General features: G+C 50.8%; 1 protein-coding gene and 1 long non-coding RNA gene across 3 annotated transcripts; both read left to right on the top strand.

Moving 5' to 3' along the window:
* On the top strand, window positions 1-27448 carry LMCD1 (LIM and cysteine rich domains 1). Of its 2 annotated transcripts, none has more exons than XM_027467415.3 (6): window positions 1-262; window positions 13857-13945; window positions 14684-14939; window positions 18856-19191; window positions 24815-25030; window positions 25250-27448. In XM_027467415.3, the coding sequence occupies exons 1-6, from the start codon at window positions 5-7 to the stop codon at window positions 25406-25408; spliced, it is 1314 nt and encodes a 437-aa protein (XP_027323216.3). In that variant the 5' UTR covers window positions 1-4; the 3' UTR covers window positions 25409-27448. The 2 variants fall into 2 exon arrangements, with proteins under 2 accessions (XP_027323216.3, XP_071900585.1); XM_072044484.1 differs by lacking the exon at window positions 1-262 and adding an exon at window positions 275-381.
* Window positions 388-12645, top strand: LOC119718295 (uncharacterized). The gene is made up of 2 exons (XR_011812589.1): window positions 388-2665; window positions 4112-12645. It is a non-coding gene; the product is annotated as an uncharacterized lncRNA (long non-coding RNA).
* Window positions 27449-27850: the final 402 nt, after the last annotated feature.

The raw sequence follows: 27850 nt of genomic DNA, 5'->3' as shown, positions 1-27850 counted from the left end.
CGGGATGGGGATGGGTTGCACCCAGCAGCGTTGCGCTGCGCCCCGCACCCTGCGCGCCTCTCCGGCGCACACGTGCGCGCAGCACCCAGCGCGCCCCGCCCGGCCCAGCCCCGCCGCGCGCCCATTGGCCAGGAAAGTTCGTTCCGGCGGCCGATTGGCCGGGGGCCGCCGGGGGCCGCCAATGAAAGGCGCCGGGCGGGAGGCGCGCAGCAGGCGGGCAGCGGGCGCTGCGCGGGACGGAGCCGGGCACGGAGCGCGCAAGGTGCGGGGCGGGGATGCGGGACGGGGATGCGGGACGGGGACGCGGACGCGGACGCGGACGCGGACGCGGAGCGGGACACGGGACGGGACGGGACGCGGCTGGGGGAGCGGGACCGTGCGGTGCGCAGCGGTGCGCGGCTGGGGGAGCGGAGCGGGACGGTGCGCGGTGCGGTGCGGTGCGCGGCTGGGGGTGCGGGCTGCGGGGCGGGATGCTGCGGTTCAGCCCCGCCGGGACGGTGCCGGTGCCGCCCCGGAGCCGGGCGCGGTTCCCCGGTGCTGCCCGTGCCGGGAGGCGCCGCTCGGTTCCGCGCCCTGCGGCTGGGGGCGGCTGAGCCGCGCAGTGCCCGGGGAGCGCCGCTGCCGGCCGGGACGGCTCCGCAGGGCTCCCGGCTCCGCTCCTGGCTGCGGTGACCCGCGGGGGATGGAGCCGCACCGGGATGGAGCCCCCGGGGTGTCCCGGCCCCGCTCCTGCCGCTGCGCCCCGAGCCCCCGTCGGTGCGGCTCTTGGGGAAGCCGCTCGGGGCCGTCGGGGCCAGCTCGTGTCGGGCCGAGTTTGTGCGCTGGGGGGTTCGTCCCAGGCTTTGTAGGGGCTGGGAAGTCCTCGTGCCCCTTGGTCGGGGTGCCAAAGGCTCGCTTTTACCTGGAAAATCCAGGTCTCTGCCACAGATGAGCAAACGAACCAGAATAACTGAAGCCCTCCCTTGGCACGGTGAGGGCTGAGTGGAAGGGGCTTTAATCGCTAAATAAAAACGTGTGGAACGGGTCGGCAGGGAGCAGCTGCTCTTACGGCCTTACTCGATGTACCTTTGTCACCGCATAGTTAGGGGATGAGTTAAATGCCTAATGTCAGCACTTCGAGGCTTCCACTCTGTTGTAATCTCATCTCCCGCTGCCAGATGGCTGTGGTGGGGCAGTGCCAGCACAGGGGCACCGCGGGACCTCCCCAGCCAAGGGATGGCAGCTTCCTGAGCTTTGTGCCAGTGCTGGCCTCGGAAACCCCTCCTGGGACAGGTCAGCCTCGGTCCCAGTGCCTCTGAGCAGTGCTGCTGCTCGAGCTGTTTGCTGGGTTTTGCAGAAGCTGGCTGCTTGGTGCAGGTTGCCCTGGGTGGTGTTGGTGCTCAGCAGCAAGGTGGGATGACCAAGGTGTTTGCTGTTCAGTGACACCTTTGCATGGGCAGGTGCAGCTGAGGATTGTGCTGCTGCTCGTGGAGCTGTGGTCTGTTGGTTTTCCTCAGGCATCACGGTGCTTCCTGCCTTGGCCAGGGCTTTGCTTGCAGGGCTGGAGATGCCCCGGGAGCAGCAGGGTAAGATGTGGGCAGCAAGGAGGGCTGGGCAGACCGCACTGTGGTAAAGCTGCCTCTGCACTGGACCCATTGCCCAGGAGCTTCTGATTGTCATCCCCAAAGGGGCTGGAGCCTGAGGCTGTGCAGCGGTAGGTCAAAGGGCTTAAAACCCTCTGTAAGGTTTCTCTGTGCAGAAACCTGGCAACCTGATGCTTGTCTCCCTTTGGTGGAAGGGTAAGGGACCGTAAAGATCCACCATCACAGAGATGACATCTTTAGCTGCAATTTCACTTAAATCTGTAGAAGGAACAGCAGAAAGTGCCTGCAGTGGAAGGGTGCGCTCCTGCAGGATGTGTTTTCTTGTGGTCACTCGTGACCAGGCAGTGTGGAGCTTAACATCTCCTGCGTGGAGTGAGGGAGGCGAATACCCCATCTCTGTGTACCTCTTCTGACAGGCTGGCTGTCCCAGTTCACCTCAGCTGGCACTGGGCACAACAGCATACAAAGAAAAGTCCCAGCTATTCTGCCCTTTGAAAGGGAAACAAAACGGCATAACAAGAACAAGAAAAATACTGAACCTGGATCAGTCTGGATAATACACGTCCAAAGACAAATGGGCGTCTTTGCGGTAGACGGCTGTTTAATTTCCTGAATCATGAGAAGGGCACTTTTTCTGGGCAGAGGGTGAAATACTGTCAAACTTTAATTTGGCTTGGCAGCGTCGCGCAACCAGTTTGAGCAAGTCGGGGAAGGCGAGTCTGGAACTCATTAGGGCTTGCTGCAAGGCCCTGAAAATTTGATTTTCAATCACTGTTGGGTTTAATTATTGTTGATGTCTTGCCTAGCGTATTATGGGATTCTTTCTGAGGAAATTAAAACAGCATGAGCAGGACGGCATTCTGTTTGGCAAATGGGTTGTTTAGATTAAATTCTAAATGGAGAGTTAAAGCTCGAAACCAAGATAAAGCATGATGGCTGGCATTTTGTGCTTTCCTGGAGCTATTTCAACTGGACTGCGAAGGCAGAAGGCATCAGGATTTGTGTACTGTTCTCACTAAATTCAGTCTTTTTTCAGGAGAAGAAAATAACCCTCTAAGCTAAAAGTGCTGTTAAAAGCCAAGGTAAAGTTTACTCAGTTAATACAACTTTTGGTTCCGTAACTTTTTATTTCTTCAGTTCTCCAGTGTGGATTTTTTGCAAGCATCCAAAGCAGACAAATGGTAGGACAGGAAGAAAGCGCTGCTGTTGCTGTGGTGAGACCTGCAAGGTGCAGAGGTCTGGATGTTGCTGACCCTGGGGAGAGGCAAAACCTCTTTGCCATCAGCAACGTGTCTGAACACCTGAATATTCTGCGCACATATCTGCAGATGTGTGTGGGAATGCTATTAAGGCTTGGGATCTTGCCCCTTAAGTCCAAAATGTAGGGCATTTAAAAGCTAGAGTGTATTGGAGCCTCAGCTTTTTCATTCATTTCTTCATAAACTGCGTCCCTGGATGAAGACAGGATTTTTGGGCTAAGTCCACAACTGTGCTTTCCCTTCAGAACGTCTGCTCTGCAGAGCTTGGGCAGATGGCTGCCTTTGTGGTTAGACACTGAGCTCTCAAACAGTGAAGGTTACGCCTAAAAGTAGTCTTCCACAGAACACATCTGTGAAATCTATAGTCTGTCCAAAGCCACTCCGAAGCAATCTGAGTGTGCAGCAATAAAGATAGTAAACATGAGCTGCAGGGATCATGCATGCGAGGCAATCACATCAGTCACTTAAATGCGTGAGTGCTCTCTTGTGTAAACACTGTCAGGGACTGTACAAGCAACTTCATCCTTGCTGTTGGAAGTTGGACCTCATAATTTTTAACAATTAGACCATAGAAAGTTATTTATCTGTTGGAGACTTCTTGTGCCCGTAGTTCCCAGTCCTGCTCTGTTAATAGAAGTGCAGTGTTTCCCTGTGAAGGGCTGGTCCCTTCTCCGTAAAGCTGCCTTGTCCTGGCGAGGTGTTTTGCCCCAGTGTAGGTACAAGAGGTTACACACGGCCTGGGGAGATGACCATTGCCCTGCATACCCTCTGAAAGGTGGTGTGCTGCTGTGTCTAAATCCCTGCTCAGAGCTGCCAGCGGCATTGTGTTGGAGCCAAAGGGAGGAAATGCTGCTGCAGCTGTCATGGAGAAACAGATGTTGATCTTAATGCAGAAACCTGCTTGGCTCTGTGAACAAGTATTTATAGATATGAAATCATAAAGCACACATGGGTTAAAGAGCTTATTTTGGGACTTGGACTCAGGACTAAACCTAGCCCCATAAAACACAATTTACAAGTTACAAAATCCTTCTCATCCTGCAGGGAGGGAGTGTCTGGAGTGTTTGTTTAGGCTGAGACTTTTCTTTTTTTAAATATATATTAAAAAAATGTGTATTTCAGCCATTCAGGAAAAGCAGTATTTAGCTGTCCTAGCTTGAAGCTATTGCTTCATTTAAAGATGAGGCTGAAAGAAAGGGAAAGGTTTTGGGGAAGCTATTTCCACTCTTGGAAGACAACCTGGAAAGAAAACATCTACTGTCCTCTTAGCAGGAGTGTGTGACTGCAAACCTACCCAAAAGCACGGTGCCCAGGTGCTCAGGCTCTGCCAGTGGGAGGTGGCACAGCTCCTCAGCTTCTGCAGCAGGGCTCTGGGCAGCCCCAGGATGAGCTCTGACTTGCCTTGCTGCCTCTGGACACCTGGAGAAGTTCTGCTGTACTTCATGTGCTCTGCCACAGTTCCTTCGGGCATGCCTTCAGCTTTATGTCTCAATCTCAGCAGCTGTAAAATATGAATGGTCAAGCTGAGAAGGGATTTAGGAGGACTAAATCAAGGATGTTGTACAAAAAACCTGATGGGAGTAGCTCCTGCAATGCAAAATGTCAATGCAGTGATGGAAAGCGCAGCTCCTGATGATGGCTCCGCACCGTTTCCACTGCTGGAAGTGGGAAGGACAAAGCTGGCTTGTGGGAAGGGAATTGATGGCTAAAATGAGACACTTACCTGAGCACTTTGGAACTTATTACAGCTGCTGTTTAATTAAATTTGGGTGGGTTCTTCCCATTCCATACACCTACTCGCAGCTTGTTTTGTTCTTATAGTTGAGACCAAGTGTCTGAAGCACTGTCTTGTTTGTGGAAAAATCTATTCATCGTATTTTTTTAATTTGCCCTTCTCTTATCATTAATTCACACATTGTTAGTGGAGAAAGGAATCCTGCCAACAATGTGCTGTTGGAAGAGCAAGATATTTGCAGAGGCTCTGGTTCTGTTATCTCTGTCATCCTGTAGGTTGAGATCTGGCAGCTCTATTGAAATAGTTTCCTCAGATATCAGTGCCTTTCCCTGGTCTTTATGCTGCTAAAATAAAAGGCAATAAACTTCTTACTTCACAAAGTGTAATATCAATTAGAGCCTCCAGTATTCTAGATAGTACTAACTCATTCACTGACTGACTTCAAATTCTCATTAGGTTTTAAGACAATCTTCATGAATGTCACTTTTTTTTTTCTGTGAGCCTGGTAATTTGGATAGCTGCTCAGAATCTGGTAGGGAAACAAATAGCTTTTAAGTTAAGGCTACAATAGATGTTTTTCATCTATGAAAAGAAAACAAATCAAAGCTATCCTTTGCTGTTCCAAGTCAAAATTATTATAGATAGGAGCATGTGCAGAACTGATGAATGTACTTTGAAGAGCAGTTGCTCGCACTTGCACAAGTTTATTCCATTTGCAGCCACTGTCAAGCAACCCCTTCAAAAATAAATCTTGTCCTGAGCTGCCCATTCCAGAGGCTGTCCCTGCTACCTGGCTCTGGCTGCTCAGAGGTCTGCTTTGGGTGTTTTCTGCTCGGCTCTGATGCTCGTGCCTGCTGTGCCAAGTGGCATTGCTCTGCTTCCCTGGGCTCTGCCTGTGCTCACCAGGGAGCAGTTGGGTGCCCTGCAGGTCCTGCTCAGCGCTGGCTCCTGGAGAACAACTCCACAAGAGCTACTTGCAGTCTTTTTGGGGCACTTTCCCCCAGTTTGAGAGGCAGGCTTAATGAGAAACAGGTGATCCCCTTCCTAAAGGAATTTATTAATAAGGTTTAGACTGGAAAACTATCTAGGAAAATGCTGAGTGAGATGGATTGCCCATCCAAATTACGAATTAAGATGCTTGAGGTCGAGCTTTTGAAAGGGGGCTTCTGCTACCCAAGGGAGGGCTGATTGGGATTCACCTACAATGATGAAAGGATCTTAACTCACTATTTTAGGAGGCAAATTAAATACTTTCAAAATATCTGTGGTTTTGTGGTTATTTTTTCCCCCTTCCGGAGGTATCCAGCCTTCCCTTTTGGGGGCCTTTAAGCCAAGTTTTCAATGCCTCTGTGGTTACCTGAAATTCTGGATCATCGTTTAGGTAACACCAAAAAGTGTTTTTTTGACATTCATTTAAATTCCACTTTGAGCTATCTGCTAAGCAGCATTCACAGCCTTTGGGACTGTCCTGCTGTACTGCTTTGTTGAAAGGCAAACTGCTCAGTACCCTGAGCAGTGGTAACTGCCCTTGCACTTAAATATATGTATACAAAAGCTAATCGAGTGATGCAACTGAAAGGCCCTTATTTAAACAAGCACACACAAGTTCAGATTTGTTAGATTAATGTGATCCTTTTGCCAGCAGTAGGAACCACTGAAGGGAAAAACCTCTCCTGGTAATTGGACCAGGTTACTGACAACCTCATTTATCTGAGTGCTGCTGCTTTTCAGCTTGAATTAAGAAATGAGAATAGAAGTAAGAATATTTGACGTGGGTTTCTTGCTGGCTCGGAGTGCCTATTACCCAGGCTACCTTTACTCTGTACAGCTGTTTGAAGCAGGGATACCTTGAGGACTCCTGGTAGTGTGCAGCAAAGTCTGTGCTCAGCGTTGGAGCAGTGCTGGCTGCTGTACCAGTTGCAGGGAGCAGCAGAGGAGCTGTTTCAGTGGGAGTGCAGCAGTGTCCTGCTTTGCCTCAGATTTAGGGCAGTCTCCCCCTCTGCATGCCCTGGGGTTGGTCTCTGTTGGCTCCATCCCAGCTGCCAGCGTGCTGTGGGTTTGCAGCAGTGCCTGGCTGTGGCTGGGATGTACTTGCAGGGAGCCTGGGGTCTCGGGGGGGCTGCCATGGGCAGCTCACTGCACGTCCCTGGGCATGCCAAGAAGCTTTTCCTAGCCACCACCTGGTGCTGCCGCTTTGGCAGAGGTTGGAGCCTCCAGGCCCGGCCCAGCAGGAGGATTCGGAGCTCACTCTTTTCGGGAGAGGCGGTTACATGTGTGCTGGGGCTGAGGCTGGAGAGGGGACGGTGAGGTGCCTCTTACACCTGGATATAATAGCAATAATAGAACAATCGCTGCAAATCTGCCCTGCTGGACCTGCAGATGGAGGGAAAGTGCAACCGAAGAGGCTTTCTCTATGTACTGAGTCTTAGTTCTTGCCTTTAGCTAAAACCCAGCCCCTTGGACGTGGTAATATTTTGCTGTTGGCTGATTTTCCTCCCCTGGCCCATGCAGGACCTCGTAGCTCTGATTTGGGGTGTTGTACTTTTGCAGAACTTGCAGCATTCCCCTCATTGCCATAGAGCCACCTCTTCTGCTGTGTGTAAATGTTTACACCCTCCAGTTACTGGACTTCCTTTGAGGAAGCTTGACTTAGCTCCCATTATGTGAGCTTAGCTCTGTTATAGTCAAATAATGACACCAAATTAATTGCTACCCATCTGTATCCTTGAGACTCCACAATTGCACTGAGCAAACCAGTCCCACCCATGTGAATACGATCTGCCGTTTCCTTTTCTCTTTGTTCGGGGCTTTCTCAAAGCTACAATTGTTAATCTCTGAAATTTGTTGCAGCTGGAGGAACCCCACCCGGGGGGTTCATGTGGTGCCTGGACTGGGACTTTGGGGGCAGGGTGTCCAATGCCAAGGCTGCGAGGGTCTTTGAGGCTGCACCAGAAGCTTGCCTTGTGTCCTCAGCTCTGCCACAGGGAGAGGTGAAACCAGGACCTCGGCTCTCAGTGCTGTTGTCAACGTGTAGTAACTTTTTGGAAGCCAGCTTTTCCTCCTCTCTCCCTAAAAAGGAGGAGGAAGCATACTTGAGGTAGTTACGTGTCTCCATTGCCGTTTTTAGCCTCCAAATAAGGTGTTGTGTAACGAGTGCTTGCGGGATCCAGAAGGCTCGCTGCAGATGCAGGAGGGCCCCGCTCAGCCAGGCCCTTCTGGAGCTGCCGCAGCCAGCCCCAAAAGCCCTGCCAGAGGCCGGAGGGTGCAGGATGGCTTGTGCAGCAGTGCCAGGGAGTTGTCACGGTGCCAGGGAGCAGTCAGGGTGCCAGGGAGCGGTGCCATGGGTGTCACCCAACAGCCCGTCCCCGTGTCCTCCGCTGGCGTGGAGCTCAGCGAGCTGCCTCCTGTCCGACCGCTGCATGCAACACCCGCTCAGGAAGGCATATGTTCTTGGAAGCTTTCAGGGCCTTTGATTAATAACCATATTAGCCAAATTTGCCATTTGGCTGGAGCTGTCTGGGGCATGGGGCTGGCACTCGCAGCGAGGCCCTGCTGCCCCACGGAGCCTCCTCCTTCCAGGGCGTTTCCCACCTGCTGCAGTTCAGCTTTGTGGTTAGACCGAGGCCCCGTGGGTACACAGGAGGAAAGATGATTAAAGGTCTCCCAGGGGAGCGTGACCTAAGCATCCCTGAGCAGATAAGGATCTCCTCACTTCAGCAATTGTCCTTTTGTTGTGGTGACTGACTTTGCAGCTGGAGCTGGCTCTGCCCTCCCGTTTCCACCTTCCTTGTGGAGTCACTGAGCCAAGTCCCCGTCTGCTGCAGCCCCGTGCAGTAGCACGCTTCTGCTGGAGGAGAAACGAATTTGTCTTGACCCTGTGCTTGTGCATGGCCAAAGAGAGACAGTGCAGCCCAATCTGCACCTGCTCAGCTGGGTTAGACGTCGGTCTGCTCTTACTGTGCTCAGTTCCCTCGTGGCTCAATCTCACAGTCCTTAAAGGAAAGCAAAATACTGCTGTGGGCTTCTCCTGGCGCTTGGTTAATCTGTGTATTAGACATTAAGTGGAGCTTCCTGATCCTGCGGTGACATGAGATAAATCAACCTCTGCAAAAGCAGCTATTAGCTGAGGATGGCAGGGTGTTAGCTTTCCCGTACCGCCCTTCTTGTGAGCGCTGTTTAAAGTTTGTATTAATATTAAATTTCATCCACCCATTAGTCCATAAAGCAGTTGGCTCTCAAGGAATGAGTTTCCTGGGAGCAGTGTGCTAGAGCTGCCCCGTGCTTCTGAGGCTAAACAAAGCGGAGGTGTTAAGTACAGCCCAAGGCATTTTTTCCGCCCTGCAGCCTGTATCAGCCTGTTGGTCACTGTCCGCAGGACCTCGGCAGCCACCCCGACTGCTGATGTTTGTGGTGCTGAGCTGTTTATCACTATGGTGTCAGACTGGATGTGTGCAGACCACAAACCCGTGACAGCTAAAGGGGCTTCGTGTCCGTATGGAGCCAATTACGCCTAAGGATGGAAAGTACTTGTGTTCCCGGGGATGCAGCTAGCAGGGAGGGCTCGTTTCTGAGGGACCATGCTCGCTGTAGCTGCTCTGTCCGCTCGGCCCCTTTGTGGTCCCAAAGTTTGGCTGGTTTCCCTGTGGCAATAGCCCAGGCATGGCAGGGTTTTTACTTGAGGACCATTTGCCGGAAAACTCTTACCCAAGCTTAGTCTGAAGTCTCCTCTTCTTGGATGTACTAAATCTGTGGCACTTAAAGCCAGTGTTGTGAGGAGAGTGGAAAGAAGCTTATTTAAAAGGGCTTTCAAGTCAAGGGGATGTGGAAGCAGTGTTTTTTCCGTGTGTCATTGGGGACGGTCCCCTTGCAACAAGCTCTGTTGTCAAGCTAACTTCAGCAGACCAAATGGCTGATGGCCAAGGTGTGCTGGACCGGTCAGGGGGCGGTGATGCACCCAAACCTTCTGGAATCGCAGCTGAGCCGTGAGCAGAGCAAGCTGGTGGGGCTGGACCTCGACCGGCTCCTAACTTCTAGCCAGGGGTCCATCCTGCCGGGTGGACCTGCTCTGGGAGCTCAGTGCTCCTTTGTCCTCAAGTCTAAATCAAGCAGGAATGAAGTTTTGTTTTGTTCTGTTTTTCCCGAGGCACTTGGCATTGTAGGTTCCCTATTTTCAAAAAACTGAGCAAACTTACCAGTGTCTAGGATGGCCCTGCCTTTGGCCAGTGTAACGAACCACAGCATTACACTGACCAAGAAGCTGGCATATTCCTGAGATTGTTCAGAGATGTTTTTGTGGGTAGAATGGCCTCAGTTTCCTATCATTTCACTGCCTAAGAATTTCCTCTGCCCCGACTTGCTTTCTCTCTCTTAGTAGCAAGAATGCTATCAGACTAAAAGCCAAAACAGAAATCTTAAAGTGCGTTGTATATCTAGTCATGGTGAGCAGAATTTGCTTTTCTTCCAAGCAGTTTGTTGACACAGACATTTTTGTAAAGGCGTTACAAATGTCTTCACTCTTCACGTCTTAAACTCTCGCATCTCTTTTAAAATTGCTGTATCCAGATGGGCTTGGGCATAGGCGGAGTCCAGGACAGTGTTTCACAGTCTTTCTGGGTTTGGTGGTCTTTGCCATCTTATGTCTCTTTTTTCTTTTTTTTTTTTTCCTTTTTCTTTTCTTTTTTTTTTTAATGAGAAATCTCCTTTTATGCATATTTGAGGAGCTAGAGCTGAGCCGCGAGGAGAGGCTCCATATCTGGGCAGGGAGCCCTGCTGACCAGGCAGCCCGAGCAGCCGGCACGGCTCCTGTTGTGGCTGGCCCCTGTGCTGCGATGGGAAAAAGGAGCCCAGAGCTCCCTGCGCTGCTGGGGGAGAGAGAAGCTGTCCCCCAGCTACAGAGACATTGCCGTGCTCCACGTCCTCGCGAGGGCAGAGGCTGCCTGGAGAAGTCAGAGCTCCAGGAGGAAATGTGAGAGGTGGTGGCTGAGTGCCCTGACCCGTGTGGAGGGGGCTCAGGAGCATTTGGCAGGATTTGCCCCCGCCATGGGGATGTCCCCCAGGTTCACAGGGCCACTCACGCTGCCCTGCAGGCAGTGGTGGGGATGAGCTGCTGTCCCAGCCCCTTCCCCTACAGCTGCAGACCTGCACCTCAAAGGGCAGAGGAACCCGAGCCATCCCAGGAGCTGCACGTTGCTTTGAAGAGCTGCTGGATTTTCATATTTTTTCCATACATTTCCTATAGCTCTAGAGTTGCGGCTGCCATGCGTGGTGAGGAGCAGTGAGTCGTGCTATGGACACCTGCAAAAACTTCTGTTTCCACAGAGAACTGAAGCTCCTGATGGTGAAGGCATCGGGGCTTGGCGAGAGCAATTGCACAAATGGGAAGGATGGTGGCTGGGTCTTCTCTGCAGGTCTGAATTTGTGTGTGGTGGAAAATAATGGCTGGGACTTCAGCTCCATCTTAAGGAAACAGATCCCCAACCTTCAGTACCTAGCTCAGAGGTGGGGATTTCCCCTTAATGCCCAGAGCTTTGTTCTGCGGGTGAAACAGTGGCAGTTCCAGATGAGAGCTGAGAGTAAAGTGTATCAAATCCGATCCATTTTGCTGTATGCGTTTCAGCTGAGTAAATGTGTAACCAGTGAGACCGTAGTGAAGGTTCAAAAGCACTTCCCCAGGGTGGTGTTTGCAGAGGAACTGTGCCAAGGTGGCAGGTGGGGAGGTGCAACCTGCATTTCAGCCGGTCTGGTAAGCTTCACCAAGCCAATATCTGCTACAGGGTGGCATCTCAAAGGCCCTCACTCGTGTTCATGTCAGCAGAAGAAGCCGATAGCTGAACAGAAATTTTTAGCCCCTTTTTGTATGAGGTCCTCCAGACTCGTCCTTCCATGGCCGAGCTGGCGGCGGTTCCATACACAGCAGCGTGGGCACCTCGCTCCCCAGCTGGGCTGTTCACAAGGCTTCAGGATGCACTGGGCAGCATTTGGAGCTGAAAGCTTTTGTAACAGGGGCCCATGAACCCTCAGGCAGTAAAAAAATACCAGGTTTGCATACCAGCGTGAAGGCTGCAGGCAGGTGGCCACCCCCTGGACGGCCGAGCTCCCACGCTGTTACCTGGGACGCCAAGGCTTCGGGTTGTCTTGTGGGGTGGCTCCATGTGCTCTTGCTGCTGACAGTGCTTTTCTCTTTGCTCCCCATCTGCATGGGCTATATAATGAGGCTTTTCCAAATTAGTTTATTTAATCCAGATGTTTGCATTTTGAATAAACAAACATTCATAGTCCCTCATCTGTATCACAGTCCCTTGTCTGTACTCAGCTTCTGTCTGGTTCATTAAGATTAGAGTCATTTAAAAAAAAAAAAAAAGATAGATATGTAGCACACGGTTCCAGAACTGAGATTTACAGAGGTCTGTGTGTCGGAAATGTAAATGTGTGTCTGTTCTGGAGAGCTGGGTCAGAGCTGAAGAATCAAAAGCATCCTATTTTCTGCATGCGAGAGGCAGGGGGAATGTGTGTGCATGCACTCAAGTGCATGTTAAGGCTGTTTAGAGATGTATTTTTATGAATTCCCAGGATGAGAGGTCTGGCCTTTCAATGGCTTCAAAATGCCTGGAAAGACTGAAGGTGAAATCTGAAATGAAAAAGAAGGTGAAATCAGAGGCACAACTGAGATAGCAGTCCCTTGGACAAAGGGAGCTGGAATGGGACCGTTTTATACAGATGGGGCTGGGTTTCTCAAGGAAAAAGAAATGGGAAGAGAAAAAAAAAAACAAAGGGGAGCTGGGGCAGGAGGAGCACAGGTCGTGTGGCGGGATGAGCACAGCTCGGAAACACACGTGGGCTGAATTAAGATTGTGCAGGCAGCACCACCCTGCTCAAGCACTGGGAGCCTCTGCAGCCTTCGCTGTGTTGGGAAGGGCTCCGAATGCGCGCACACCAGTGCCTGGCCGATGCCTGGAACGAGCTGCTACGTCTAGAAGAATAAGTGTACATGGACTGCGTGCATGGGAGCAAACAAAATGGGCAGGGTAGTGCAAGATTTGTACGCATTAAGTGTCAAAGGAAAATGAGCTTCAAAGTGGTCAGGAAATTGCAGGAGGCTGGCATTTCACAATGCCTCCCAAGGACTGGGAGTACGGGGTGTGCTGGTGTGGGTGGCAGAGCAGAGAGCTGGCTGCAGCTTTGCTTGCAGACAGTAACCCTCTGGGGCTGCTGGAATTGTTTTCCCTAAGCCCATTTTTACAGGGAACAAAGGTGTCTTTCAGACAGGAGTCTGTAAAAACAGCCAGGCCGACGAGCCCAGCGCCCGCCGCGTCCCTCCCCGATGCTTCCTGCAGCCCTCGCGTCTTGGCTCCCACTGTACCCTCCTGCATTCCTCACATTCACACAGCCATGTTCAATAAGTCTGCGGCACAGACACTCAAATAAGTTTATTCTCGGCGTTATTGGCTCCTGCTGTGACTCCTTGCACTTGCCTGCCTGCTGCTGGGAGGCTGTCAGGGCTGTCTGTGCGGCAGCGAGCACCCATGTATGTAACTGCTGCGAGCACAGCAGTTTTCCCCTCCCGCTGCCTTTCCTCCCGGAGCCCTTCCCTGCTGCATTTCCTCTTCACCATGGAAAGCACCCATAAAGCGCAGCACCCGGGATGAGGGGATGTGTTACGCCCCAGATACATGTGAGTGCCCGCAGGACAGACCGAGGAGGTGCAGGCTGTGCTGCAGCTGGCAGCATCAGATCGCGGCAGCATCAGGTCGCCCCAACCTTGCTGCACAGCGGTGCTCCTCGGCCGGGGCTCTGCTGCTGTGCCATGGGGTGGGCATTCTGGGGCATCACGTCCTCTGGTAGCTTGCACCCAGGTATCTGCTTCTGGCTTTAACAGCGTGCCGTGAAGTCTCTCTGGCTTGCACAGATGCATATGTGCTGTGTGAGTTGACTGCAAATAATATTGTAGTAAGCCCACAAGGGGGGCTGCCCAGCACCATGTGTGTGCTGGATGTGCCAGCTCGAAGCCACCTTCCTCACAGTGTCCCAGGCCAGTTATGACTCTGGCATGTGGCCTTCTCTCAATTTATGGTAAAAAACTTCAACCCAGGCATCCCTGTGGAATCCCATAGCCAGCCTACGTGCACAGGGATCAGACAGCATCTGGGAGCTTTAGGGCATCACGGCGTGTAAGGCATGGCCAAAGAATTCAGCATCTGAAGGACTGAGAGTGGGGCTAGCACTCAAGCCTTGGATGGTCTTTGAGAAGTGAACCTTTCCAACTGTTCTGCTCTTTTCCAGATGTCGGTGGGCCAGCAGCAGTCGGGAAGAGGTGTGCCATGCTTACGCTGCAGAGGGTCGTGCACAGGCTTCGAGCCACATTCTTGGAGGTAATGTCTCTGCTGGGACGGGCCCTACCTCTGAGGCTGTCCTTTCGGGTCCTGTTGGTGTTATATTGGTGGCTTTGAGGGCAAAGAAAAGCTGCAGAGTGCTTGGGCACTGCTGCGATGGTGCAGGAGGTTTGTGCTCCCTGTTCTCCGTCCCCCTTCCTTCTCTGAAACTGTTATTTTATTTTAATTTGGTTCATGACTACTTCTTTAATTGATGCAATTAGAGAATGGTTTGACTCATACTTGTTCCAAGACCCTGCTGAAATACTTCAGGTTGCATCAGAGTTAGTCTGTCCTTTTAAAACTCGATGGAAAAGTTGTCCAGCAGAGAATGGTCTTACAGAGCCAGCTTTGGTTTACAGCCATTGTGATTAGAATACCCTGAGCTGGGAGCGGGATCCCCAAGGATCACCAAGTCCATCACCTTAAAATGCTGGTTGTGTGGCTGTCAGTTCCCCTGCCAGTGGTCACCTATTTAAAGGTGCGTAAAGCCTTGTAGCAGGGGAGGCTGGTGAGGCTGGGGGGGTCTGGTGGTGCCTTCGTGGGACAGTGCCAAGGCTGACAGCTCTGCTCCAGCCCCACGGCTCGTGCCAGGGAAGCCTGCTGGCCTATGTCACCAGCCCAGTTTGCATTTACCCTTTTAGCGTGGCTGGATCTCGGTGGCAGAGCCTTTGAAAAAGCGCGTGCCTCCTGCCACCACGGTCGTATCAAAAGGACGATCTCGCTTGTCGCTCGCAGGAAAATATGCAAGTCATGCAAATGCAGCCAGGAGGATCACAGCCTGAGCTCCGACTTGGAGGATGACCGGAAAATTGGCCGCCTGCTGACGGATTCCAAGTACGCCACGCTCACTGCCCGGGTGAAAGGAGGGGATGGCGTCCGCATTTACAAAAGGAACCGCATGATCATCACCAACCCCATTGTGTCGCGGAAGGACCCCACCTTCGACACCATCACGTATGAGTGGGCTCCACCAGGGCTCACCCAGAAGCTGGTAAGGGAACACGGCTCGGCTTTGGAATAAAGTTACCATGAAAAATAGCAAAGCAGGTGGTTTGCCTCCCAGAGCAAAACTGAACATGACGTTTAGTATTTTGGAAAGCCATGTTAATAACCAAAGCAGGTAGAAGAGAGGGATGGGTTGCCTTTGGGTTCATATAGGCTCGCTTACATTTCTAGGAGAAGCTGGTGCATGTTTTACAAGAAGGCTCACTCCTTTGGTAGCATTCACGTCCAATGAAACACTGCTGAGGAGAGATCCCATCTGGGCTGTCCCGTGGGGAAAAGAAAGAAAGCCTCCAGCCCCGTCCCAGCTTCCTGTGCCTGGTTTGCCTAGGTCAGCAATAACGCTGCTGTGGGAACGCATGGAAGTGGTTTCAGGCGTGTGGAAATCAGTTGCCCAGGAGGGGACTGCTGGAGGGAAAGCACTTAACTGCACTTCAGCTGTGCTGTGGTACTGAAAACATTACACATCACACCGTCATTAGTGGACAGCTTTTGCTCTTCAAATTAAACAAATAGTTTAAAGCTGCTTAAAATTGCAACCAGATTTTTTTAGAAGACGAATTGGGAAACAAATGTGGAAATTGCAGCTGCAGACCCGAGTGACAGACCTGTTCTTTACTCTTAAGCTCAGTAGTCCTCGCCCTGTTGGGAAGGCTGGACGGGAGCTGCCACGAGGTCCGCACTGGAAACGCAGATGGGCACGCAGCTCTAGAACCAGCTTGTGCTGATGGGAGCAGACCCCTGGGCTTCAGCAAGGGACCAAGACTCCCACTTACTTGACTGTCTGGCTGCTTAATCATAGTGCTACTGCTTGTAGTTTCCTTTCCTTTACTTTTTTTTTTTTTCTTTTGGTAGGAGCTAGCAAAGCAGGAATGTTTGTTTAACCAGTGTTTGCCTTCCACGGGTCCCAGGGGGAATTAGGGAACTTGTTGAGGGATGGGGAGAACAATGATGGCACTTCTCCAACGTAGCATGATTTATTAAGCAGCTGCCCAGCCCGGGATTTATCAGAAATTCAATTTTCACTGCTAAAAGCTGGCTGCAGAGAGGTGCTGCTGGCAGCTGGCACCTCGGGACAGGGTCAGCTCCGTACAGCGAAGGAAGCCCAAAGCCTGCTGTTGCCGTGCTGCTTCCTTCTGTGACCCTGAGCCCAGACATGCCTCTTGCAGGCATGCGTCTGTGATTGCAGCACGCAGCACTGAGCAGGAGGGCACAGCAGGGCCGGGTCCTTGCCAGCTCCATGACCCAGAGCATCGCATTCAGTCCCTGCAGAGCCAGCAAGGGGGGAGGCTCAAACTCAGGCATTTCGTGGAGCTTTGGAACTTCTTGCCTTTCGGAGTTGAAGTAGTGCCTGAACAGATTGGAAGTTATCGTAGTTTGAGTAAACAGTGCTCAGGAACTTTAAAGACAACCTTGATAAATTTTGGCTTAATGATCAACTTGACAAACTCAGGAAGAATATTGGATGTCAACAATTCTTGATTAGTTCAAAACGGACTTTGGCCAAAAAGCTTTTAGTGCAGAACTGACTCGCTCCAGTGATTTCCTTCTGAAGGCAAAGTGGAAGCTGGGGATTTTTTTTTTCCCACATTGTCCTGAAGTGGCTGGTCCAATAACAGGGGAAGCTCAGAGTACGTTTTCATTAAGCCATGTCTGGATAAGTTATGAAGTAGATATTCAGGGTCTTTGGGGAAAGTAGAAAGAGCAGGTCTTAAAATATCTCTTTAAAAAAAAAAAAAAGTAGTTAACAGTGCTGAAAACTTAAAATGGTCTTCCTCAAAATGATCTGTGCTAAGGCACCATAATAAAGCATTTGACAACAGTAATACATAATAGTAGCAATAGAAGCAGCTTTTTATTATCGTTTATTTCAGTTTTTGTTGTCAGGCTGAATTATTTTTCCTGGTCTATTCTCCGGACACATTTTAAGACACGTGCAGTTATAACCTTAAGCATTCCCTTGAGCCGGGGAGTGAAGTCACACTGAATGTCTGCACAAATGCTAAGTGCCACTGGCCAGTACGGCTGTCCTTGTAAGAAGGGCTGGAGGCATTGCTCAAAGCCTGGCACTGGAGAAAAACACAATGCTTCAGATGCATGTGCTGGCACTTTGCTGCTCTCGTAGCTCTGGTAAGTGTGCGTTGGTGCTGGCCCATTTGTATTGCATTCCTTCTTCCACTGAGGTTACACCAAGCTACTGCCCGCTAGTGCTCCTGCTGCAGCTGAACCAAGCCAGCAGGCTGCTTTGTGTACTCTGTCTTAAAGTTCATCACCATACAGCAGCGAGATATCTAGTTTGCTTTTCTTTCCAGCTGCCGAGTATTGATGGCAGTATCTTTATTTTTTGAGGCACGCTGTGTGAGGCCTGGGATGAGCTTTAAGTAAATTTTTGTCTTTTGCTTCTGTGGTTCTGCTTTTGTCTTTTGCTTCCTATTAGGCCTCTTGGCTTCTGTAAAAACCATCTTTGTAGCAAATGATTTTTACTGCAACCTCTGGCTTTGTAGCCCATTTTTCCCAAGCAGCACCTTCTCCCGTGAGGCTACCACCGTGCCTCTGCAAACTTCTAGATACCAATCCTACCAGTGCACAGAGGCACAATAGACTGAATTTTGATGTCCAATGCAATGTGCAGCAACATTAGCATATGCTCCAAGACATGGGGAGGGAGGCCCAACTCCATTGAATCATTTGTTTTTTGCTGTCACAAACCTTCAGGGGGGAATATTGCCCTGAATATTGCTGTTTGGCTGCGAGTAGCTGAAGTGGAAACTGCCTTTGAAATTTACACAAGCATGATGAGCTGTTCAGTGTCACGTTTCTGTATTTAAAAGGCTATATTGAGCTAGACTATGCACAGTGAATAGTTAATCACTTCTCCATTCCCTTAAAATTCAATTTTCAAATGCTGACCAAGTAAGAAACAAATCTAATGCAGCTGGATGCTGGTCTTTAAAACTCAGTGGCAACGAGCCAACTGGCTGCCCGTTCCCTCTTCACACTACAATAGGAAAAATGTCTTGAGTGGGAAACTCCCTTCCCTTTAAGCACCAGGCCAGAAAGAAGTTAGCTGCGCAGCCCCCCCTTCCTGCAGATGTTGATCCAGCCTGGGACAGACCTCTCCAGGATCCGTTTACTCTGCTCTTATGGCAGTGGCTGCGGGCCAGCTGAGTAGGAGACTAAACTTCAGAGACAGTTTCTTGGCATCTGCTTCCCACTTTGCAGGGCATCAGTGGCAAAACACCTTCCCTTTACTGCAAAATCTGTAGTCCAGTAGTGTGGGTCTTGGAGGTGCAGGCTCAACAGACATCTGATTACTTTTTTTATTAGGATTTTACATGAATTGTAAAGGGACTTTTCACTGTGTGCATTTAGTGGGGGGCTGTGGGGTGCTGTTCTCAGTTCCTTGCTGTAAGGAACGTGTTCCTCAGGCTCCCAGTCCCTATGGCAGGGTGACGCTGGCTGGTCTCCAGTTTACAGATGAACTTTGATGAGTTTCTGGTCTTTTCAGCAGCCTTGTTTTCTGTCCTGCTGCTGGCAAGGGAGGGTATGGTGGGATCTGGATGCCAACCAGCAAACCCAGCAGGAGCTGGGGGAGCTGTCAGTAGGTCGTTGTCTTTTGGCACTGCCCGAAGTGCACGACATGAGGAGCTTCATGCAAGCGTAGCCTGCAGTGTCTGATGCTGCAGTGATCTGGTTTGGGTGAACACAGCGAGGTGTGCAGCAGAACAAACCCATTTCTGCCTGTGTTTTCTGAGGATGAAAACTGTCACTGATCAGCGATAGCCTGGCTGCTACCTGCATCCGAGTAAATTTGGCCTTTTATTGCTAAATGGCGGGTTGGAAGTTGAGAGGGGGAGGCGGGCAGGGGGTCGGTGATGCTGACTGTCGCCTCTCGCCCCCTCCAGGCCATGCAGTACATGGAGCTGCTCCCCAAGGACATGCAGCCGGTGGCGGGCACGGACGGGGCCTACCAACGCCGGCGGCAGCTGATGAGGCAGCTCCCGGTGTACGACCACGACCCGGCCCAGTGCCGCGGCCTGGCCGAGGGCGAGGTGAAGCTGATGGAAGACTTCGTGAAGAAGTACAAGGCCGAGGCGCTGGGCGTCGGGGAGGTGGCGCTGCCAGGCCAAGGCGGCAGCAGGAAGGAGGAGGGGAAGGCGCAGGACATGGGCTCGGCCGCCAGCAAGACCCCCGAGACCACCAACGGGGCCCTGGAGGGCGCGCCTGCAGCAGAGCTCTATGTAAGTGCTGTGCTCTGAGGTGGGATGGGCTGACAGCATTGCCCTGCGTCTGGGGTGCTTTGGGGGCAGGTACGGTGTCAGCTGAAAGAAAGCAGTAGACAAACGTGCCAGCAGGAATTTCCTTTCCTTGTTTACAATACTGCTCCTGCTCGGCCAAGCCTGCTGTAATGCCTTTCCAAACCGGACGAGCGGTGCCGGGATGCTTGGTGGCGTCACGGCGTGCTGCAGTGCAGTGGTGGGAGAGGCACCAGTGGGGCCCTCGTGTGCTCCTCCATCCCAGCCGGGCACAAGTACCATCCAAGAGCCTCGAGGAAGGGTTATCTTTCCTCCCCATCCTCATCCCTCCACAGCAGCTGCCTGTTGAACCACTAGGGCATGAAAATGCCTTTTGTTTCCTGCTTGCTGTAAGAACCAATGATTTCAACGTTGGATTCTTGGCAGCTCTGAAAGATTGAGCTTGATATGTTCCCAGGTGATTGTGTAAAAATAAGATCGGAAACTGTGTGTAACTGCAAGTTCAAGTATTTTCAGCTAAGCCTCCAGAGCAGTACGAATAGAGAGAATACAAGTGACTGTAGGTGGTGGCTCAGCCTAATTAATGCAGAGCTATGAACATGGAGATCGTACTGCAGGGGCCCTGATTACTCTGGAGGACTTTGAACAGAGCACGCATGCCTCTGGACATAAAAACACATTTCCACAAGGAAGCAATTGAGATTCCCTAGCACCCTTTTAGATTTATGTTCTCCAAGTGCAGTTGAGTGGCCATGGTGACTGCTGAACAAATGCTTATCATAACATATGTTGAGTGAAAATATTTCATACTGGCCCTTGTGAGGGTAACTTGCAGCAGAGGATTTAAAGCTGAAAAAAATGGTATCTGAATGTTTTTAAGACAAGATTTTTCTAGCAACTACTAAACTGAGATTGTAACATGTTAAGAGCAGTTTTCATTTTCATTCCTTATTGGGTAATGTCTCCCCTCTGCTATGTCCTTTTCTATTAACACATATCTGACTTTCAGAGTCCAGTGATGCAGCAGAAGTTTTTCAGTATAATAAAACATTGATTTGGACAAAGAATTTTAAGCTAAAAGAAGCCAAAAAAGGAAGGTTTCCATTAAATTCATTAATAAAAGTCATCTTAGCAATGAGGGTTTATTTAGACTACAAGTTTGTCCTTCCAAATAAATACATAACTGTGATGTTATTCTTCTTAGACTTTAAAACATTATTTTTCTAGAGGCACAAGCTGGAAAATGGAATTGCTGCAAAATCAGTTGTAGGAGATGCTCTCTGACTAGCATGTGATGCAGCTCAGCTCCCAGCAGACAGCAGAGGACTGTGGTTTCCCACCATACCAAAGACAGACCTCCTATTTCCCACTCCTATTTCACCCTCCTATTTCCCACCAAAACACCCATCATTTAGTGTGATCCCCGGTGCAGGAGTTAGAGCAGCTGAGCTAAAGTGGACGGGCTACGTCCCAAAAAGGTGAAATGCGCTGAACTTCCAGAGGATCTGCTGGTTTTCACAAAACTGCGTGGAGAGGAAAGTTCTGCCATAGAAAAATAAGACAGCAAACTTTTCCATAGTACCTTACGTCTGCATTAAATAGCACCAAGTTGGAAGAGGAGGAGGAAGAGAGGGGCACCTGCCCTGCAGAGTGAGGAAGGATGGCAGCCCACCTCGGTGTGGACTGGGCTGGCCCAGCCGGTGTGTTGGGATGTTTCCCATTTCCTCTGTGTGTTCCAGGCCTGCTTCTGCAGGGCACACTTGCATTGTGCAATACTGTACAGTATGTGAAGTCAGTTGTTTCATAGCTATGTGGTAATAATTTTGAGTCCTTGCAGTTCTTGCTAAAATACCATAATTTCCCTTTCTTCTCTGCTATCATATCCATGCGTGTTTCCTTCATTCTGTTCCTGAGATTTCCCATTTCTTGTGCCCCTCTAACAACCTGATTCTGCGTGCTTTAGTGCAGACTGCACAACAGATTTGTCAGTGCTTGAAGAGACAAGATGCAAATGCTCCTATTATGTAGCACTTTGCAGTATGTGTGAGGCTGAAAGTCAAGATGTGAGCAAAAAAGAGCTCTATAAAGATTCAGAATAGATGTTAAGGGGACTGAGAAATGAGGTGCCCAAAGGCAACAGCACTGGAAGTGTTCACGTCTGTGTTCAGAGCTGAAATGCAGATCTGCACACTCCAGATGTGGAGGTTTAGATGCCTCTAAGCTTGTGTGACCACCTTCTATGCCTCTCCCAAAGCCCAGATGTTAAACACAAACCCTGTCCCCAGGGCTCCTGAGGAAGCTTCCCCAGGCTTCCTTCCACTGTTGCTCTGCAGGACACCAGAGGTGACGCCCACGAGTGCCATCAGGCTGCCTGGAGCCCTTTCAGGGCATGGTGTCCTCGACTGAGAGGTGTTTGTGCTTACCCTCAGGGACCTGCAGGACTGCAGCGATGAAGCAGGCTTTTTGAGAAGACCTGACTGCCTTTGGTTCAGGGGTGCGCCTGGGGCAGTGTGGTGCTCAGCTGCACATTTTGCAGATCCTGATTCTGAAGCGCTTTGTCACAATTCTTCATTGAGTCCATTAAAAGTAGGACACGGATTCTGGTCTGTTTGATACCAACCCTTTTAGCCAGCTCCAGCAGCCTGATTTCACCTCCTTCAGTTCAAGGCGCAGCCTGAGCTATAGATTTACGAAGGCTGGGTGTAAAATATCCTGGCTTTAGAAGAGAATGAGCCAAGAAGGCATCAAGTGCTGCACCAAGAAACAGGCAGCAGTGATTTCCTCGTGTTTGTGTGGTCCCTGTGTGAGGGCAGTCAAACCTCCTGTTGCACGCTCTGGCCAGCTGTGTTGAAATGGTGTGTAAAGGAAAGCACCGGGCCAACGTAAATCACCACGGGCAAGGCATCTGAGCTCAGACAGCTTTCTGAACTCTTCTCACCTGCAGAGAGGGGCCCCATCACTGCAATGTCTGTCCTAATAGCTAAATGTTTTCCACCGAGCACAAAATCTTTAACCTTCCCAGAACTGGAAAATCTTTCAGCCTTGTATTGGAATCAAATCAAATCCTTAAGCAGTTGACCAAAGTTAGCCATTGTCCCAGTATGTTTGAGGCCAGCAGTCTCACACGTACTGGGCAGAAGCCTCATGGCATCCAGGGAGCCCCCTCTGTGGGAGCTGCAGTTGCAAAACAGCAGCAAGGGGAGAGAGCAGCCTGAGAAAGCTTAGGGCAGAGAGGGACACTTTCTTGGCTAGCACCTCTGGTAACTGCACTAATAAAGTCTTCACTCATCTTCTACATGATGGAGATGTAAAGTGAGTGCTAAGCTGTAATCCCATCTCAAATTCGAAGAGCCACGTTTTAATTAGTGTGGTACATGACAGGAGAATATGTTATATGATGCTTAGGAAAAGCCTAGTGAAAATTTGCCACAGAAAGAAACAGCAAAATAAGATTTTATTTATTTTTTTTTTCCTAACAGTTCTTATTGGCAAGAAATTTGAGCTCTGACTTGGAAAGCTGCTCATGTTTCTTCTTGCTGCTAGATCTTGCAAGATAAGCGGGGCTGGGGAGGGTGAGTGGAGGCTGCTGGAAGGGTGGAAGTGTAGGGGCAGCTGTGGGGCCGGGTGCCCTGAGACAGGGAGTTGCTGCTCAAGTCTGGTGCCCTTGGGAGTTGTCGGGGATGTGGGGACAGCGGTCCCCTGGGGTCAGCACGGAATTCATCCTGACCACACTGCCCTTGTCGGCACGCCGTGGTGCACAGCGAGTCACGCTCTGCCGGCCACAGTGCTCTGAGCGCTGCCACTCCATGGAGTTGTTTTGTTCTTCTGTCTCCTACAAGAACAGAAATAGCATGGCTTCTGCAGCACGCTGGAAGTTTATCCCTTCACTTGCGTAGTTCTTAGGAGCACTTAGAAATGCTGCCGGAGCCCGTCAGGGTGGAAGCTGTAAGCAGACATAGCCCCCTCCGGGCTCACGGGAAAGCCAAGCCAGAAAACACTGAGTGGCTTCTCTCACGCAGCCTTCCCCAAAACACCAGACTTGCTGGTAAAACAGGAGGTGTCCCTTGGGGTGGCACCACAAAGGCTGCATGCGGCAGTTCCCAAAAGTCTGGGCTGGACAGAGGAGAAGGCAACAGCAAGATGTGTGGCATGCTGGAAATACTTGCCCTGGTGGTGTGGTCAGGGCGTTGCTCCTCTGGGCCCGCGCTGCAGCATCCACACAGCAGCCCCACCTTCTCCAGCCCCAGGGCAAGTTGCTTAACGCTGCTGTATCTTGTTTGTATAAAAGCTTCAGCCAGACTGCTGCAAGTGGCTGGCAGAAGCCTGGCCTGGCAGCCGAGGCTGTGCTGGAAGGGGCTGCAGCCCTGGAGCATCCCCCTTGAGGGCCAACCAAGCGTCACTTGGCCTGACCTGGATTATTCGGATTTAAATGGGAACTCCAGTGGCTGGCCCTGGGCTGGGAGAGGAGAGTTTCAGAGCTCCCTTTAACTAACCACTGGGTCACCCTGCAGGCACAGACAGTAAGCCCCATCAGTCTCATCTACAATATGCACAGAGGCTAATTAACATTCAGATTAGCCAGGTCCAATTCTCTTTGGCCTGTTGTAAATTGAGAGCACTGTGCTGAAATCTGCAGAGTGACATCTGTCATAGATAGGCATGTGTGTTAAAAATCAGCGACAAAAGACCCAAGTTCCTAATCTCTGTACAAAATATCTGTCTTTGACATGCCACGTTTTTCTGTGCTGTCGGATGTCTTAACTTTTTCTCAGAGAGTGTTTTGATTTTAGTGCAGGTTGGTTTTTATTTAGGGGAATACCCAAGGCCACGTATTCAGCTGATGGGGGCAGTGCCAGCCTTATCCGCCTGAGGACCTGGCTGGAAGAGAGTGAGCACTGCTCCAGACGAGGGCTGCCAGATGCATAGTTATAATGACTTTTAATTACGATTTGGTGCTCCATCCATGCTGAGCACTGGTCCAAATGTTTCCAGAGGATGTGGGGCAGTGGATTTGGAGATGTTGCTCATATTGGCCATGAGTACCCTGTGGTACTGTCAGTGTTTGCTGAGTCCTACTGCAGGATTAAGACATTTGTTCCCAGCACCTCTTGAGCTGCAGCCCTGGCTTTCTCTTCAGCTTACTGTTTGCTTCTCTTCCACCTCGCTGCGCTGTTTCTGTGTCCTCACTGCAGACTGTTTTCTGCTTGCCGTGCCTTCAGGCTGATATAGCTGTGAAATTTGGCTTTGCCGTTCTTAAATTTATCTCCACAGAACAAGAGCTAAAACAAAAACAACCTAAGCCGAGCAGGCCTGGAATTACACGCTTTATTTCCCCTGTCCTTCTTGGCGCTATGGGACACCGAGCAGGAACACAGAGGGTCCCTTCAGACCACTTGGAAGCAGGAAGCATTGAGGACACGCTCGGAGATTACAACTGTTGTTCTGTCTTGCTGAGCTTCTTACCAGCTGCCTAATTAAGAAGGATGCATTGAAAAAATGCCATAAATCAGAGCCCAAAAAAAGTCAGCCAGCATGGGCAGCAAGCCCCGTGTGTTGCCTTGTGCCCCATGCCATGCGGTGGGAGCGTCACACGTGCTCTCTCTTGCAGCACTGCGAGGCCTGCAAGGAGGCGATGCCGGCGGACTGCCCCGTGGTGTACGCGGACCGGGCCGGCTACACGCGGCAGTGGCACCCGGCCTGCTTCGTCTGCTGCCAGTGTGCTGAGCCGCTCGTCGACCTCATCTACTTCTGGAAGAACGGGGCCGCATGGTGCGGGCGTCACTACTGCGAGAGCCTGCGGCCACGCTGTGCTGGCTGTGACGAGGTAGGGACGCAGGGCCTTGCCACGGCCTGCTTGGGGCTCATCGGGCGGCACCACAGCGTGCTGGGCCGAGGCAATGCCAACCGTGGTGGGAAGGGTGGTGGTGGTGGCCACACGCATGTCTCAGTGGTGTACAACCCCGCTCCTGGCGTGCTACAGCTCTTTTCGTGCCACTACGGGGCCGGGGTTGCAGAAACGAGCAGCGGTCTGTTTGTCCCGCAGATCATCTTCTCGGAGGACTACCAGCAGGCAGAAGGGATGGCCTGGCACAAGAAGCACTTCACCTGCCTGGAGTGCGAGACGCAGCTGACCGGCAAAGCCTTCAACCTGGACAAGGGCAGCCTGCGGTGCGCGACCTGCAGCAGGAGCAAGCGCCTCTGAGCGGGGTGTGGCTGCGGCAGGCACTCGAGGCTGAGACGGAGTCGGGGTGATTTGACAAGAACGTGAAAAGTGGACAGTAAAACAAAACAAAAAAATTAGAGCCTGGCTATTCACTCTGCAACTAAGTACCCCCTTGCATCCAACACAGTTCAGAAGGAGATTTCCCAGGGGAGGAAACAAAGGAAAGCTGTATGCCTGTGGGGTGGGAGGTCCCGGTGTGCCTTATAGGAGGGGACTGAAAAGGAGGGTCCTGTGTTGGTGTACAAAGTCTCTCAAAGCTTCTCATGACTAAGATCTTGCGATGTTTTAGAAATAACACATCTCAAAAATAATTTTTGGCACACTAAACCTATGGTCATGGTTAAAAATGAGGGTTGCTTTTATTTTTGAAGTCCATGCTGGAAGTTTTACACTAACAGAATGCTGACAACTGTACTAAATCAATGGTTTTGAGCAATTTGATTAACTCGAGTGATTACTTTCTGAAAGCAAATGATACTGAATTGCAGCAACGCATAGCCGTAGCTTTCTCCAATGTGTACAATAATGTAAAAATAGGTAACGAGGTGGTACACAGTGATCAGTTTAACCTTACTGAGAAGGGAACTGTGCAGACCTCCCCAAGGGCAGGGGGTGCTGGGCAGCCAACTAATTCAACCGGTCTGGGTTTTAGCCATGGAGCTGGAATGCAAACATTCCTGGCAGTTCTCGCCCAAACCCTGTTCCCAGTTTTATCTCGCTTGCCTCCTACTGTCTGTTATTTCAAGCGAGTGTTTGCACAGAGAGGCATTGTGCTCCCACCGTTCACTGGAGGTAGTTAAGCATTTAAAGTATGGAACTTTTTCAGCTGCTTTCTGAGCAGGAGTTTTATGGAAAACAGCTTTCCAGCTTAAGCTATCCTAGTTGTTTTTTTTTTTTGTGCCTGAAATGCTGCAATGTCAGTTTTTTTCCCTTTAGTAAGTCAATGACCCTCTCCAAGAAATAGGGACATGCTGTCTCCTTTGGAAGCCTGCAGCATCCGTGTCCTGCATGGTGGCACAACTGCCCCAGACCCTGGTCCTCGTGGTGCAGTTCTCCAGCCCCGAGTGAGGTCAGCATCGTGTGTCAGGTCCCGTGGGAGGACATTGTCCCAAGATCTGCACTGCATCTCTGCTGATGGTGTTTGTCCCCTCCATCATGCAAGGCTTCTGTTAGTCACAGAAAATGTCAGATAGTCCAGGCTGGCAGATGTCTGTGTGCTCAGTCTTTTTTCTTATACTAAATGGCTCCATTACTTGCCAGAAAGAACTGGAATATTTTTTGCAGAGATAAGCGTATAAGGAGCTCACCATTGCTAGGTTTTCATTCCACTGCAGAAATTGCTGGTTTCTCTCCTTAAAACCAACTCCATGCTGTGGATCTTTGCTTGCTTATGTTTGAGTAACTTGCAAATGAGCTTTGGTGGAAGCCGTCCCTGCTGCTGCGAGTCGCGGACTAGACTCTGCCCCTCTGCCATGTGCAGGGGGACGCCCAGCTCCCCAGGTGCGAGGAGCAGGCAGTGTCGGTCACTGTTTCACTGCAGGTGAGGCAGATGTGGTGTAAGATGCATCTGTATGTTTGCTGGGGGTGGTGTCTAACGCTTTTTCCACCCCTGTGCTTTTGTGTGGTTGATTTTCCTGAAAACACTAGGGTGTTTAAGAAGAGTGCGTAAAACCCTACCTCCAGAGCTGGAGCAGAGCATGGAAATCCCAAGGCGGCAGCATCAGCCGTAACTGGGGTGAGGGATGTGTGCTGCGGGGTTCTGCCATGTGTGTGCTCAGGGGATCCCTGCAGCCACCTTGTCCACCCAACGCATCCCAGGCCCTTTGGTGGGCACACCGAGAGTCTGGGGGATCACTGCTGTCCGCTCAGGAGGGTGCCGCAAGCCAACGGGGGACGTGTAGACGAAAAGTTTTGAAGTTGTGCTAGGAATAATAAAGCTCCCTTGGAACAGCCTTAGATACAGGCACTTTGGTTACAAGCAAAATGGGACTGAAAAATAAAACCCAGTGCTTAGCTTTATTGCCTCTTCTTTCTTTTGTTACAATGGGAATGTTCGATCTTTGTAAATTATTTTTAAAGGCACAGCATAGTTCTGAACCCTATGATGTTAAGGCAGCCAAAAATGCATACAGTCAGTGTAAGCAGTGGGAGAAATAGCGTGAATCACTTAGGAAACGTTTCAGCAAAGACCTTAGCATCCAAACAACATTCCTTGATGGGAAGTCATTGGCTATTTGTGCATGCAGCTGGTTACCTCCAGAGTGATTTGCCTGTGAGGTAGGTGCACGGCATTACCCACATTCAAAAAAACGGGAGTGCAAGAAAAATCAATAAAACTTTGAGTGTTTAAAAGTGAAAGACAGTTAACTGGATAACTGTGGCCAACAGGCTGCTGCCGCCTCTTGCCAGGCATTTTGCTCT

The sequence above is a fragment of the Anas platyrhynchos genome, chromosome 13 (genome assembly GCF_047663525.1).
Source record: "Anas platyrhynchos isolate ZD024472 breed Pekin duck chromosome 13, IASCAAS_PekinDuck_T2T, whole genome shotgun sequence".
Lineage (NCBI taxonomy): Eukaryota > Metazoa > Chordata > Aves > Anseriformes > Anatidae > Anas > Anas platyrhynchos.
This window is presented reverse-complemented; position numbering and strand designations above follow the sequence as displayed.